Here is a 17,049-nt window from a genome sequence, read left to right as displayed (position 1 = left end):
CCCTCTATGGCATGTATATCCTTCCTTAGGTAAGGAGACCAAAACTGTACACAATACTCCAGGTGTGGCCTCACCAGGGCCCTATATAATTGCAGTAAGACATCTTTACTCTTGTACTCAAATCCTCTTGTAATAAAGGACAACATACCATTTGCTTTCCTAATTGCTTGCTGTACCTGCATGTTAACTTTCAGTGATTCGTGTACAAGGACACCCAGGTCCCACTGATCACCAACATTTCCCAATCTCTCACTATTTAAAAAATACTCTATTTTTCTATTTTTCCTACCAAAGTGGATACCTTCACATTTCTTCACATTATTTTCCATTTGCCATGTTCTTGCCCACTCACTTAGCCTGTCTATATCCCCTTGAAGCCTCCTTGCATCCTCCTCTCAACTTACATTCCCACCCAGCTTTGTATCATCAGCAAATTTGGATATATTACATTTGGACCTCTCATCTAAACCGTTGATCACAGAATCACAGAAACCCCACAGTGCAGATAGAGGCCATTTCGGCCCATCGAGCCTGCACCGACACATATCCCACCCGATCCCCGTAACCCCTACACCAACACATATCCCACCCTATCCCCGTAACCCCACGTATTTAATCCCCCTAACACTAAGGGTCAATTTATCATAGCCAATCAACCTAACCCGCACATCTTTGGACTGTGGGAGGAAACCGGAGCACCCGGAGGAAACCCACGCAAACACGGGGAGAATGTGCAAACTCCACACAGACAGTCGCCTGAGGCCGGATTCGAACCCGGGTCCCTGGCGCTGTGAGGCAACAGTGCTAACCACTATGCCACCGTGCCACAATGTAGATTGTGAATAGCTGAGGCCCAAGTACTGATCATTGCTGTACCCCAATAGTTATAGCCTGCCAACCCGAAAATGACCCGTTTATTCCTACTCTTTGTTTTCTGTCCATTAACCAATCCTCAGTCCATGCTAGTATATTGCCCCCAATCCCATGAGCCATAATTTTGTTTAATAACCTCTTGTGTGGCACCTTATTGAATGCCTTCTGAAAATCCAAATACACCACATCCACTGGTTCCCCCTTATTTATTCTGCTAGTTACAACCTCAAAAAACTCATTAACAGATTTGTCAAACATGATTTCCCTTTCATAAATCCGTGTTGACTTTGCCCAATCCTATTATTATTTTCTAAATGCCCTGTTACCACATGCTTAACAATAGATTCTAGCATTTTCCCTACTACTGATGTCAGGCTAACTGGTCTGTAGTTCCCTGTTTACTCTCTCCCTCCTTTCTTAAATAGTGGGGTTACATTTGCTACCTTCCAATCCATGGGAACTATTCTAGAATCTATGGAATTCTGGAAAATGAAAACCAATGCATCCACTATCTCTATAACCACCTCTTTCAAAACCCTAGGATTTTGGCCATCAGGTCCAGGGGATTTATCGGCTTTCAGTCCCATTTATTTCTCCAGTACTATTTTTTTACTAATACTAATTTCTTTCAGTTCCTCATTCTCACTAGACCCTTGGTTCTCCACTATTTCCGGGAAGTTTTTTGCGTCTTCTTCCGTGAAGACAGACACTAAGGCCGCAATTTTATCGGCAATTAGAGGGCGGGTTTGGAGGCGGGTCAAGGGTCAAAATCATTTTGATTGATGCCAGGTTTCGATAACGCCGTCAACCCGTCTCCAATCAATCTTCCCAAGTGCCGGGTCCCCGATTTGCGCATGGACCCGACACCTAGCGGCGGAAAGAGGATTAAAGCCACTTACCTTCCTGTTAACAGGTACTTGAGAGTAGTTAACAGGCTCTTTTTCAATTTTGCCACTTCTGCCCCAGGGTTCCCGACTTCTGGACACCCAGCAGGTAAATGTGGCATGTTGTGAATCTGCTCTAGTGTTTCTGCATTGATGACAGCTGCAGAAGTGGGGTGAAGGATCCAATGATGCACTGGTGAGTTTCAGAGGTAAGCAAATGTTGGGAATATCATTTTTAATGCTTTTACACTTTTCTGTAGGTAAAAAGTTTTGAAATTGATGTCTAGTCCCACCTCATTGGGAGAAACATAGAAACATAGAGATAGGAACAGGAGTAGGCCATTCGGCCCTTCGAGCCTGCTCCGCCATTCAATGAGATCATGGCTGATCTTCGTCTGAGATCATAGCTGATCTTACCAGTTCAGTACCCCGTCCCCGCCTTTTCTCCGTAACCCTTAATCCCCTTAGCCTTCAGAAATATATCCAATTCTCTCTTGAAAATATTTATTGAATTAGCCTTCACAGCCCTCTGTGGCAGGGAATTCCACAGGCTCACCACTCTTTGAGTGAAGAAATTCTTCCTCATCTCTGTTTTAAATGATTTGCCCGCTATTTTTAGACTGTGGCCCCTGGTTCTGTGCTCCCCGGCCATTGGAAACATTCTCTCTGAATTCAGCCTGTCCAGGCCTGCCATAATTTTATATGTTTCGATGAGATCCCCTCTCAATCTTCTAAACTCCAGTGAGTACAAGCCCAAACTATTTAATCTCTCTTCGTAGGTCATTCCCGCCATTCCAGGTATCAGCCTGGTGAATCGCCGTTGCACTCTTTCCATGGCAAGAACATCCTTCCGCAGATGGGGCAACCAAAACTGTACACAATACTCCAGATGCGGTCTCACCAGCACCTTGTACAGCTGTAGTAAGGTATCCCTATTCCTATACTCGAACCCCCTTGATATGAAGGCCAACATACCATTTGCCTTCTTAATCGCCTGTTGCAACTGCATGCTCTCCTTCAGTGACTGGTGCACAAGAACACCCAGGTCCCTCTGCACTTCCCCATCTCCCAATCTATTGCCATTTAGATAATAATCTACCCTCCTGTTTTTACCCCCAAAGTGGATAACCTCGCATTTATCCACATTATAGTGCATCTGCCACGTATCCGCCCATTCCCCCAACCTGTCCAAATCGCACTGTAGCCTCCTGACATCCTCATCAGAGCCCACCCCTCCTCCTAGTTTAGTGTCGTCAGCGAATTTGGAAATATTGCATCCAATTCCCTGATCCAGATCATTTATATATATTGTGAACAGCTGGGGTCCCAGGACAGATCCTTGCGGCACCCCGCTGGTCACTGCCTGCCACTCCGAAAACGAGCCGTTTATTCCAACTCTCTGTTTTTTATCCGCCAGCCAGTTCTCTATCCACGTTAATACTTTGCCCCCAATCCCATGAGCCTTAATTTTGCATGATAATCTTTTGTGTGGAACCTTATCGAAGGCTTTCTGGAAGTCAAGGTACACCACATCCACTGGCTCTCCCCCATCTATTTTACCAGTTACTTCCTCAAAAAATTCCAGCAGATTAGTCAAACACGATTTACCCTTTGTAAATCCATGTTGACTCTGTCCGATCCTTTCCCCATTTGTCAAGTGCTCCGCTATTTTATCCTTAATAATGGACTCTAGCATTTTGCCCACAACCGATGTAAGGCTTACTGGTCTATAATTCACTTGCTTTCTCTCTACCCCCCTTTTTAAATATTGGGGTAACATTAGCTACCCTCCAATCCACGGGTACTGTTCCCGAGTCAATGGAGTTCCGGAAGATGATCCTTAGAGCATCTGCTATCTCCAGGGCCACCTCCTTAAGTACCCTAGGATGTAGTTTATCAGGCCCCGGGGATTTGTCGGCCTTCAGTCCCCTCAACTTACCCAACACCATATCCCTAGAGATACTAATTTCTGTCAGCTCCTCCCTCTCATTAGTCCCTATGTTTGCCGATATTCCTGGGAGGTTATTTGTGTCCTCCTTTGTGAATACAGAACCAAAGTATGAGTTTAATTGGTCTGCCATTTCCTTATTCTCCATTATATATTCTCCCGAATCGGACTGCAAGGGACCGACTTGGGATTTTACCAGTCTTTTCCTCCTGATATACCGATAAAAGCTTTTGCAGTCTGTCTTTATGTTTGCTGCAAGTTTACTTTCGTATTCTATTTTCCCCTTCCTGATTAATCCCTTTGTCCTCTTTTGCTGTATCCTGTACTGCCCCCAATCTTCCGGTCTGGTGCTTTTTTTTGCCAGTTGATATGCCCTTTTTTTTGATTTTATGCTGTCCCTAATTTCCCTCGTTATCCACGGTTGAGTCACCTTTTTAGGTTTATTTTTATGCCAAACCGGTATAAACATGTTCTGGAATTCTTCCATTCTATCTTTGAATGCTTGCCATTGTCTCTCCACTGTCAATCCCCCCAGAAACACCACCCAATCAATCTTACCCAATTCCCGTCTCATACCCTCGTAATTCCCTTTATTTAAGTTCTGGACCTTAGTCTCTGATTCAATTTCCTCACTCTCCATCTCGACTGAGAGCTCGATCATATTATGATCGCTCTGACCCAAGGGGCCTCGTACAAGAAGATTGCTGATAAGTCCCTTCTCATTGCACAATACCCAGTCTAAAATGGCCTGATCTCGAGTCGGCTCCTCGACATATTGGTCCAGATAACCGTCCCGAAAACATTCCAGGAATTCCTCCTCCTCAGAATTTTTACTAATTTGGGTAGTCCAATCAATATGTAAATTAAAGTCACCCATGATGACAGCTGTGCTCTTATCGCACGCTTCTCTAATTTCCCTTTTTATGCCTTCCCTCACCTCCATGTTACTATTTGGAGGCCTATATATCACACCCACTAACGTTTTCCTCCCCTTGCTATTTCTCATTTCTACCCATACAGATTCCGTTTCATCCGAGTTAATATCCTTCCTTTCCATTGCATTAATCCCCTCCTTTACCAGCAATGCTACCCCACCTCCCCTACCTTTTTGCCGATCCTTCCTAAATATTGTATATCCCTGGATGTTAAGTTCCCAGCCTTGCCCACCCTGCAGCCACGTTTCTGTAATCCCAATCAAGTCATACTTGTTTACCTCTATTTCCACAACTAATTCATCCACCTTGTTCCTAATGCTTCTAGCATTAAGATACAAAGCCTTCAGGCTTGCTTTTTTCACACTCTCATTATGAATTAGTTTGGCCCTTTGTGTTTCTCTCCTTTGCTTATTGCTTCTCACCTTTCTACCATCTATTTCTGACTTCATATGACTTCCCTCTTTTCCACTACCTAGGTTCCCATCCCCCTGCCAAATTAGTTTAAATCCTCCCGAACCGCCCTAGAAAATATTACCCCGAGGACATCGGCTCCCTCACAGGACAGATCGCTTCTGTCATCTCACCTGCAGCTGCCATCTGTTCCAGCCTATGGAGGGAGTCACTGGAGAGCCTGGGTGCAAAATCTCACCTTTGTACAGTGATTGTCAGTATCTGCAGCACCTTAATGCTGTCAAACACTGAGAAATGAGCTGTCAAAGAAAAATTGTGCGTGGTCCCTTTAAGAAAACTGGCAGATGACACGTCATCAAATGACATCATCTGACCAGCTTCCTCTTATTTGGCCGGCAAGCCTGCAGGGCGGGCTTAACAAGGTCAATCAACATAGAATCACGTCTGTGGGCCGGATGTAGTTGGGGGCGGGACTGGAAGCCAGAAACCACCTGACCCGCTCCCAACCCGCCTCTATTTACAAAATCGTGGCCAAAGTATTTGTTTAATTTCTCTGCCATTTCCTTATTCCCAATTATAATTTCTCCTGTCTCAGCTTGTAAGGGACCCACATTTACTTTCGCTAATCTTTTCCTTTTTACATATGTATAGAAGCTTTTACAGTCGGTTTTTATGTCTCGCAATTTACTCTCATATTCTATTTTGCACACAGCAAGCTCCCACAAACAGCAAAGTGATAATGACCAGATAATCTGTTTTTGTTATGATGATTGAGGGATAAATATTGGCCAGGCCACTGGAGATAACTCCCCATCTCTTCTTCAAAACAGTGCCATGGGATCTTTTATGCCCACCTGGGAGAGCAGGCAGGCCTCAGTTTAATGTCTCATCCGAAAGACGGTACCTCCGACAGTGCAGCATTCCCTCAGCACTGCACTGGAGTGTCAGCCTGGATTTTTGTGCTTAAGTCTCTGGATTAGGGCTTGAACCCACCATCTTCTGACTCAGGCGAGAGTGCTACCCACTGAGCCATGGCTGACATTTGTATGCTGTTTGAATAGGCAGCTTGGTTGTGTGGGTAACCACACATCTGCATGCTTAGTCTGATGTTCCTGTGCCCATGAGATCCAACAAGTGAAAACCTGACCCAGTTCAATAAATAAAATTTAGAAAATGCATCTTACTTAATTCTTCAGCTGAATATGAATAATAAGTTTTCTATGTGGAAACATTACTGGCAACTGATACAAAATAATTGGATGTGGGTTGTGAATTTTATAAAAGAAAGAAAGACTTGCATTTATATTCAAAGAGTGTGTGCATGTTGCCAGCAATTGTGAGATATATAAGTTATTTTTTGTATATATCGAGAGCATCAAAGAAGCCTTTTGTTTGATCTAAGATTGTTCAGACTAGTGTGAGTAGTAGCCAGATTTATAACTGGGTCACACTGTAGTTTGTAAAAACCAATGGGGACTGGGCAACAAACTTCATGGAAAAGGTAAAGTTACAGTAAAACTACTGTCCAAATAATTGCTCACAACACCACTACTTCTTGCTGTGTCTGCTATAAAGTGATTAATGCCTGCAGAACAACCACTAAGTACTGCTAATAAGCATTCGAAAAGATTATTTTTCTATATACAATTATTATTTGTCTGATAAAACATTGCTGGAATGTTGGTTAGCACACTCTGTATAGCACAGGGTACTGTTGAAAAATAATGTTCTTTATTTAATATATTTTTATTTGTTTTATTTGGCAAACAAAATTGATGGAGTTAACAGGACAAGCAGTAACTACCCTGGCAATCCATCCATGTTGGATGTGGATGTTTAAACATCCCACTTTTTGCACAATTAGTCCAGTTGTGAAAATTTACCACTGTAAATATTTTGAGAAAAAAAGTGCTACTGGAATGGTGTTCCGTAAAGTAAAGCTTTTAAAATGCTGAACAACAATTCTTGTTTAAATCTAAGTAGCTTGGCTCTCAGTGCAGCAATAGCATCTCTATCGCAACACCAGAATATGAACTTTTAAAATCATCCACATGTTTTCTGTGAAAATTAATTGACATTTTTAACTAATGTGCTAATATCAGATTTTAATCAATATGACATTGGAATTGTGTTTGAAAAATTAATACTTTGCAAAAAATCCACCCAAATGTGTTTAATTCCAATCCATTAAAAAAGACCTGAATATTGTGCTTCTTCACAGCTCTAGATTTATTAACACTATTGTTTGTGGTTATCACAATTAGTTGCAGTTGTTATAATAAAAATGACGAGCCTCAAAGGCATACTGTTCTGGTGTTGTTCTTTCTCAATTGAGCATTAAGGATTAGCAGTTAATTCATTATCAGAAATCCATGGAGATGCCTGTTAAAGTGACATATGAGTTAAAGCCATGCAATATGCTTTGGGATTAGTAGATACTTTTGAACAATACAGATGTGTTGAATGCAGAATATATAGTTCTCTGCTGAAGGACTAGTACTTTTCTGAAGAGGTGACACACCTGGATTTTGTGGGCACGATATTAATATCATTTAAAATGTAAAATGTTGACCTGTTTATTTTAAAAAGATGCTGTCCCTGAGATCACACCTTGGGATATTAACACAAGCTTCTGAAATTCCTTTCACTTCCTTGTTTTTAACAGGCTAGTACTTCTTTTAAAATAACAGAGGAAGCAACTTGACATGAACATATATAGGGTGAAGCTGTGCTCCAAGTTGGAAGCCCCACTTGCAGGAAGTGTGGAATCATCCCTATTAAACATTCATTCACTAATATCACAAGGTGTGATTTCAAGTTCAAGAAACAAATGGAGTTCTAATATGAATAATGTACCAGGAACCAAGATGAGGACAGTGTACTTCACACATATACAAACAAATTCCTAGTCCATAACTGCCAATTTAACTAAAGCCTAGATTTTAACTGCCGGTGGGAGTCGTGCAGATGAGGGCCGAGGCAGATGGGAAACTGTGCAACCCTTCGCAATGTCATGCCCGGGGGATTTTAACTCCTGGGCCTCATCTACATGGGACCCATCAGGTTGGCTTGGCAGGGCAGCCACAATGGCCTCCCCGCGCAGGCCTTGAGTTAAAATTGCAGTCGGGCCCCAATGTCGTCTTCTGGCAGGTATCCCACTCACCTGTATAAAAGAGCAGATATATTGCACCCGGGAAGGCCGCGGGATCGGAAGGGTAAGTCACTGCAGCCATTTTAACTGTCTACCCGCCTATTTTCCGCCATGTGGCCAGTGTTGAAATCCAGCCCTTTAGTTTCCATTTTATTCTGGTTTAGGTGCCATTTTCATAAACCTGGTGTCACTGTGTGTAGAAAGGATATTTATTTTAGTATTTAGAGTATCAGTGCTAAACCTATATAAAACACTAGTTCGGCCCCAGCTGGAGTATTGTGTCCAATTCTGGGTACAACACATTAGGAAGGGTGTGAAGGCTTTGGAGAGGGTACTGAAGAGATTTACTAGAATGGCTCAGGGATGAGGGATTGCAGTTACATGGATAGACTGGAGAAGCTGGGGTTGATCTCCTTAGAGCGGAGAAGGCTAAGAGGAGATTTGATAGAGGTGTTTAAAATCATGAAGGGTTTAGAGAGAGTAAATAAAGAGAAACTGTTTCCAATGGCTGAAGGGTCGATAACCAGAGGGCACAAATTTAAGGTGATTGGCAAAAGAACCAGAGGCGACATGAGGAAAATGTTTTTTACACAACGAGTAGTTAGGATTTGGAATACACTGCCTGATAGGGCGGTGGATAAAGATTCAATAGTAGCCTTCAAAGGGGAATTGGATAAATACTTGAAAGAGTAAAAATTGCAGGGATGTGGGAAAAGAGTGGGGAGTGGGACTAACAGGATTGCTCTTCGAAAGAGCTGGCCCAGTCTCGATGGGCCGAATGGCCTCCTTCTGTGCTGTACTATTCTATGAATGGATCAGTTTCTCAGTAACTGCTTCAATTTATCAAGTGATCCAGCTACCTTTTTGCATCCTGTAAAAGTTATTGATTAATGGGTCTTTTAATGATTTCCACCAGGATTTGCAACCATATCAATGCAAAGTGAGAATTTTATTGGATTACTAGTTGATCTCCTGTGGGATAAGTCTATACCAAGTGCAGTATTCAAGTGAAGCAGTGTTAGAGGGTGGGCTGATACGTGGATCCAGGTGGGGGAGGGAGGAGGCGGGAAGAGGAGCTTAGCTACCCTCCATTGGGGTAGTTCCTGCCTTTGCTCCTCCATCCCCATCACCCTTCCCAATGGGGGGTGAAAGATGTGGGAAGGTAGAAGGGGATGGGCGGTGGACAGGAAGGGAAAACAGAACATGAGAAGGGAGACAAGGGATGGACAAAGGAGGAGGATGGGAAATGGGGAAGTGATTGGAGTGGAGAAGAGGGGTGGAGGAAAGGAAGAATCGGGAGGGAGATGGGGACAGAGGAGAAAAGACAGGAAACTACTTGTACCTGGCTCAGATTTTCATACTGGCAGGGTGCAGTGCTCTGTTCGCCTTCCCTTCCCAAGGCTAGGATTCACTGAGTATGGCAAGGGGGGTTGCTGACCAGAACTCATGCAAAGTGTGAGAGGTGATTTTTTTTTCAGGAATGCACTGCTTTTGCTCCACTGAGGGTTCAGTAGGAGACTTTCACGTAACATTAGATGCAGCCCCATTACACTTAATTAATCACATAACATTATGTTTACAGTGCCACATATAGGTGCAGTGTCTTTTGAATCTTCAGATGACTCACCATTTTTATATAGTAGATTACTTATTCCTATGGCATGTCTTCAGGATCATGGATCTCAGCTCTCCCAGTTAGCTCAGTGGACCAATGCAGTGTGGTGTACTGAGCTATACAGCTCAGGAAGTTTAAGGGTTAGGCCAAGATTAATTCTGAGTTAGCTGATTTCAACAGAGGCAGCAGTAGAACGCAACAGTTATCCTCACGTGCCTTGGCTAGAAGGGGGAAAATCAGCCTGAGTTCCAGTTCCCAATCAATATCCTGCACACGTTTGTGGATCTCAGGTGAGAACAGGGTTTAATTTGGCTGTGGTGCTCTTCACATTTCAATAGTCTATCAATGCTTACTATCTAGGTTCAGACATGAAAATAGCCACAGGGGTGAAGTATCTGAGGGTTTTAAGTGCCTGACGAACTGTGCCCCAGGATGAGTAACTGCCTTTGGGAAAGAAGAGGAGACAATAGTGATAAACATGAGGGAAAAGTAGCTTTCCTATACTCAATAAATGGAAAAACTTGTCTTTGTTGTAACACCTGATTACTGCATGTACATTACCAGCAAAGCTGCACGTTGCTCTGTTTTTAAACCAAAATGAATCCTTCCTCTCACAAATGTCTTGAAACTATGGTGTTTATGCCGGTTGTATCGAACAGTGATTAATGTATCTCTAATTTTTCATTCCAGTGCATTTGATCCCTGTGACACAACCAAAAGAGGATGGAATGGTTGCTAAAACCCGAAAACGAATATTGGTAGATCTGTACACTGCTCCTCCAAGGTTGGACCCAATTTATGAGGCCTATCTATACTGCAACATGCCAAATAAAACTGATCATGGCCTGGAAGGTATGATATTAATGAGGGTCTGTAACTTGGTAAAGCTGAATGATAGACTGCAAATGAATGCTAGATTTCTTGATCAAATCAATTTAAAATAGATATTATTGTATCTGTGTACCTGGACAGTACAGTGAAGACTAGTTCATATTGGTCATCACCTATTGAGCTCCATGCTGCAAAAGGAGACAGAGCTAATTTAAGTACATGGTAATAACTGAGTGCATGCTAATAGTCTGAGGCTCCCTGTTCCAGTGTCGATCCACCGGATTGCTCATTAGACCTGTCAGCAGATGAAGTCCAATTAGGATTGCATTTGAAATTCAGGGTGTGCGATAACAGCACTTTAACATAGGAATAATTGCAACATAAGAAACTCACTGAATCACAACTTTCAAATAAAATCTGTAAGATTTGGGTGTGATCATGTGGATGTAAAAGATCCTATGGCACAATTCAAAGAAGAGCAGGGGAGTTGCCCCAGTGCCCTGGCCAATATTCATCTCTCAACCAATACCACTAGAAACAGATTATCTGTTTATGGGACCTTGTTGTGTGCAAATTAGTTGCCACATTTGCCTACAAAAAACAGCAGTGACTACACGTCAAAAAAAAGTAATTCATTGCCACTGAAGCACTTTTTAATGCCTTGAGGACATGGAAATGGGTATATAACTGAAAATTATTTATTTTATTATTACTGTTTTTTGTCTTAATTTTATTGATTTGTCTATTCTCTTGTTAAAGATTCACGCTAATAATTGTTCTGCTAAAGGAGGCACACGTGCGTAGATTTTTGTATTCATGCCTGCATGGTGATCTAACAGAGCGGATTGTCCAACTGTTATAGAACCTGCCTGATTTTCATTCCATTGATTTCATTCTTCAGATGGGACCTTTTAAATCCGTTGGAATGGTAGAAGGGACTCTGTTTAACATCTTATCCAAAAGGCAACACCTCCGACACTGCAGCACTCCGTCAGTACTGCACAGAAGCGTTAGGCCTAGATTATGAAAGAAAGAAAGACTTGCATTTATATAGCGCCTTTCACGACCACCGGACGTGAAAAAACACTTTTGGAGTGTAGTCACTGTAGTAATGTGGGAAACGCGGCAGCCAATTTAGGTAGAGCAAGGTCCCACAAACAGCAATGTGATAATGACCAGATAACCTGTTTTTGTTATGTTGGTTGAGGGATAAATATTAGCCAGGACACCGGGGATAACTCCCCTGCTCTTCTTCAAAATAGTGTCATGGGAACTTTTATGTCCACCTGAGAGAGCAGACAGGGCCTCGTTTAACCGAAAGACGGCACCTCTGACATTGCAGCACTCCCTCAGCACTGCACTGGAGTTTCAACCTAGCTTTATGTGCTCAAGTCCCTGGAGTGGGACTTCAACCCACAACTTTCTGACTCAGAGGCGAGGGTGCTGCTCACTGAGCCACAGCTGACTATGGGGGCAATTGTAACCTTCACCACGTGAGCAGAAATCTGCCAGATTCTTCTTCAAGTATAGTGATTAGAAGAATTAGCAACTGTAAACCAGATTATTTTCAGAAGATGGTATCTGGAGGTACCCATGTGGGAGAATTTGCGAACTGATTTGTTCAATAAAAAGCTGCAAAGGTTGTGTGCAGAAAAATGCAAATGTACTGACCACTTGTGTGTTTTCTAGATTTTATGACTCCCAAGCTGGCAGGCAAGCATTTCAAATACTTCTGTAATCAATCACCCTGTCAAGATAACTCTACTTAAACCAAAGCAACATTAGATTTTAATTATTTCAGATTTCTTAACAAAATGAGTTATTGAATAGATTTGCACAAACAACATTGCAGAGAACAAGCTGCCATCTTTTTATGACTGCATAATAATTTATTGTTGTAGGTCCCAATTGTTGCCTTTTATAAAGAATGAGTTAGGTTTAGTGGATTTGGATTTGATTGTTTTTTGTTTTTCAAATTAATGTCTTTTCCTGTTGCTGTAAAACTATTTATTATTTTACTTTTGTTTAGAAGGTTGAGGGGGTGATCTAATCAAGCTCTTTAAAATGATAAAGGGATTCAATAGTGTAATGTATTATCACATGGTTTAGTATGAACATTCTCAGTTCGCTGTGGCCTAGTAAAGCAAGCACATGAACTAGCAACTCGTGTCTCTGTCCATCATTTGTTCTACCCATATATATTACATTTTTGGTGGCGAGGATGGGATCCCAATGCCATTTTTAGGGATCATGGAAGGACTCAGTGTTCAACCTTCAAGTGGAAAAGTTTAAAGTGAATTTGTGATACCTAAACTGAATTTTTGTGGTGTTTTACAATCTAATGTTGCTTTGGTTTAAGTAGAGTTATCTTGACAGGGTGATTGATTACAGAAGTGTTTGAAATGCTTGCCTGCCAGCTTGGGAGTCATAAAATCTAGAAAACACACAAGTGGTCAGTACATTTGCATTTTTCTGCACACAACCTTTGCAGCTTTTTATTGAACAAATCAGTTAGCAAATTCTCCCACATGGGTACCTCCAGATACCATCTTCTGGAAATAATCTCGTCTGTGCTTTGCCTTCAGATGTATGTGTACACTGCAACACATACACATGTTGATTCTCACAGGTACACAGGTAGCGTGCTGAGTCACTGTTCAACAAGATCAGGACAATCATGGCCGCACCTATGGGATTCACCGGAAGCCTCGGCATGTATGACCGAGCTCGCGAACCATTCAGTTCTTACATTGAGTGCATGGAGCTGTTTTTTAAGGCCTATAATTATTGAAACCAAAGATGCAGATTAGAATGTTCAAGCTCAAAATAAAGTAATTCGTGAACGTAAAAAAGCAATTTTTCTAACGGCGATCGGGTCAGATGTCTATGGAACGTTGACAAACCTACTCGCGCCAGGGAAAGCGATGGATGTGTTGTTTGAAGATATTGTCAAGAAACTCTAGGACCATTTCGACCCAAAGCCGTTAGAAATAGCAGAGAGCTATAAGTTTGGTACCAGAAACCAAAAACAAAGTGAAACCATCAGTGAGTACATTGTAGCTCTTAAAAACTTGTCTTTGCATTGTAACTTCAGTACACTTTTAGATTGTGCATTGCGAGATAAGTTTGTGTGTAGCCTGGTTGTTGAGCGCACACAGTCCAAATTACTGAACACTCCAAACCTAAGATTTGACATGGCATGCAAAATTGCCCTATCTATGGAGTTGGCATCTAAGAATGCTAGGGAGCTCCGTTCAACTCAACTGACTAGTGCCGCTGAGGTCTACAGTCACAAAGTCACCGCCAAACCTAAAGCTGTGAGACCAGGTCAAAAGCATGTCAGTGAGAGCAGTTCAGCGAATTGTTATCACTGCAATGGAAATCACTCACCACAGTCCTGCTAATACAGAAATGTGAAGTGTTTTCACTGCCAGAAGCAAGGCCATATTTCAACAGCTTGCAGAGCTAGATCGAAAGCAGGAAGTAAGAACCATTCTAGTGGCAATGCAAAGCAGCGACAATAAAAGGGGGGAGTTCACAATATTGAAGTGAACACACCTCATGTTGAAGAACTAGGCATCTACAGTATCTATGCCACTAGTGGCAACACCAGCAGTCGTGAGAAAGACTTCCGTACAAAACTTTTGGTCAGCGAGCAATATATTGATATGTGTATTGACACGGTGGCGGACTGCTCTATCATGAGTAAGGACACATATGAGAATAAGTTTAATCAAATACCACTTACAAAGAGTACTGTAGAGTTAAAAACCTACTCTGGAGAAATGCTAGAGACATGTGGACAAATGGAATGTACAGTTCAGCACAATGGCCAGTCAGTAAAGCTGCCTATTATTGTAGTGAGCTACAACAGGCCAACCCTCATGGGCAAAGACTGGTTGAGAGAGTTAAAAATAGACTGGAAAAATATCTTCAGTGTAGATGCTTCAAAGAAGTGACTCGACACAATGCTAAAAATGTACGAAAGCATGTTCTCAGATAGTTATGAAGGCATCACTGGGTATGACGCGCATATCCGCATCATGTCCAACGTGAAGCCTGTCTATTGTAAGGCAAGGGCAGTCCCCTCTGCGTTGAAAAGTCAGGTGGAGGAAGAGCTAGCGAAGCTGAGAGAGAACAGAGTGCTAGTAAAAACTGACAAAAGTGAATGGGCTACCCCGATCGTGGTGGTGCCCAAAGCAGACAAAACTCTACGCTTGTGCAGTGACTACAAAGTTACTATCAACCAAGCAGTTGATGATGAGCAGTACCCGTTACCTACATCACAAGATTTGTATGCAGCACTCTCTGGGTCAAAGGTTTTCTTCAAGCTTGACCTGTCGCATGCTTACGCTCAGCTGAATGTTGACAAAGAGAGTCAACAGTATCTCACCATCAACACACACACAAGGGACTGTACTCATACATCAAGCTGCTGTATGGTGTAAAGTCCTCCTCCAAAATCTTCCAGGCTATGATGGATAAGATTTTGCAAGGAATTCCAAATTGCTTATGCAATTAAGATGATGTGTTGATCGCAATAAGCAGTGAGGAAGAAAATCTAGAAGTGTTAGATTTAGTGCTTCAAAGGTTGAATTCCCACAATGTCAAATTGAAAAGGAGCAAATGTGCTTTTGTGCAGCTCGAGATTGTGTACCTTGGTCTGAAAGTTGATGCAAATGGCTTGCAACCAGTTAAGGAAATGGTTGATGCTGTCATCAATGCTCCAAAGCCACAGAACATGTCTGAGTTAAGATCTTTCCTTAGAATGGTCCAGTACTACGCACGTTTCTTACCTGAGTTAGCGACCATGTTAGCTCCATTGCACAAGCTCCTCAAGAAGGATGTCCAGTGGAAGTGGACGAAAGCGCAACAGGAAGCTTGACGCTTGTAAGAGAAGTCTCTCTAGCAATGCTCTACTTGTGCACTACGACACAGAGCATGAGCTTAAGTTAGCATGTGATGCTTCCAGCTATGGTGTGGGAGTTGTTATAAGCCACGTAATGGATGACGGCCAAGAGAAACCAATCACGTTCACATCGCGAACCCTCGCAAAGAGCGAAAGAAACTGCGCAAATTGAAAAGGAAGCACTCGCCATACTGTTTGGAATCAAGAAATTTCAACAGTTCCTGATCGGCAGAAAGTTTACCCTGATAACCGATCACAAACCGCTCCTAGCAATATTGGGGCCCAAATCTGCCATTCCTGCAATGGTCGCATCAAGAATGCAACGTTGGGCAGTGTTGTTGTCACAATATGACTACACGATTGAATATCGCACTTCAAAGCAAAACGCAATCGCAGATGCCTTGTCCAGGTTGCCACATGAGGACTCGTGTTGGGAGTGAAGGTGAGATTTTCACGCTAGGTGCAGTTGACAAAGACTTTCCCGTGAATGTAACTGAGATTGCAAATGAGACTCAAAAGGACTCAGTAATGAAAAGAGTGTATGAAAACACCTTGAATGGATGGACTGATCACTGTCTGGACACAGAGTTGAAACCATTCCATAACCATCGTACTGAATTGTCTTGAGCAAGGTTGTATCAAGTTGGGAAACAGAGTTCGTGGTATCTACTTCTTTGGGGTCGATTTTCAGTGTGCCGTGGAGTCGGGATTGGAGGCGTGCGGGGGGTTAAATTCCCGAATTCGGGGGTCCCGACACCATCCCGCCCAAAACCCGCCTCCATGTAAGTTTCAAAGGAGGCGGGTACCCACCCCGCACTGGGACCCGCCGACCCGAGGCGGGAAGGGATTAGCGCCAATTAACTGCCCGTTAACAGGCAGTTTTTAGCCTAATCCCTATTTTGAAGGTTGTCGGGTGGGATTCCCGATGGCTCCAAATCACAGCAAGTTAGAGGAGTCGGGCCATCAGGTTGAAGGACTTGGAGGGGTCGAGATGTCGGTGTTCAGGTGAGTGATGGGTGCATGAGTGCAAAGGTAAGTGTGTTTGGTGTGTCTAAAGTGTGTAAAGAAGTTTAAATTACCTGTACTTACCTTTACAGCCTTCCTTCCTCTAGGTTTCAGGAGTCCATCATTCAGCCAGCACAGAAAGCAGAATGGCTGCGATCTGTCAAAAGTGACAGCCTGCAACTTTCAGTGCCGGTGAGATTTCTAACTGAGTCTGTGTAGAAGGACTCATGTTAGAAATAAGACTGTCAGTGTTTGACAGCTTCAAACAGCTGTGAAACGCTGATATTTCATCTGTCAACACGTCTTGACAGATGAAATTTCAGTCTGTGACGTCACCTGTTGCCGGGTGGCCCTTAATTGGCCTGCTGAGCCCGCTGGGCGGGCTCAACAAGGTCAATCAAGTTAAAATCGCGTGGATTGGCTGCATCTCGATGGAGGCGGGACTACAACCCCGAAAGTTGTAGTCCCGCCTCCTTCCCGACTTCTG

General features: G+C 42.8%; 1 protein-coding gene across 8 annotated transcripts in view; it reads left to right on the top strand.

Annotated features, from left to right (window-relative positions):
- The window catches only part of pxylp1 (2-phosphoxylose phosphatase 1), a 574,980-nt gene that overhangs the window by 195,169 nt on the left and 362,762 nt on the right, over positions 1-17,049 (top strand). For 7 of the 8 annotated variants that reach the window (XM_085990500.1, XM_085990493.1, XM_085990494.1 and 4 more), the window contains one exon: positions 10,508-10,669. In XM_085990500.1, coding sequence (XP_085846626.1) covers positions 10,508-10,669 — 162 coding nt within the window. Of the gene's footprint in view, positions 1-2,324; positions 2,684-10,507; positions 10,670-17,049 lie in introns of those variants that run through there. The other variant, XM_085990499.1, reaches the window with a different exon arrangement.

Source organism: Somniosus microcephalus, chromosome 6, assembly GCF_052327205.1.
Source record: "Somniosus microcephalus isolate GS21.2 chromosome 6, FLI_Smic_1.0, whole genome shotgun sequence".
NCBI classification, from domain to species: Eukaryota; Metazoa; Chordata; class Chondrichthyes; order Squaliformes; family Somniosidae; genus Somniosus; species Somniosus microcephalus.
Note: the sequence above shows the minus strand (reverse complement) of the source record. Positions and strands in the feature narration are given on the sequence as shown.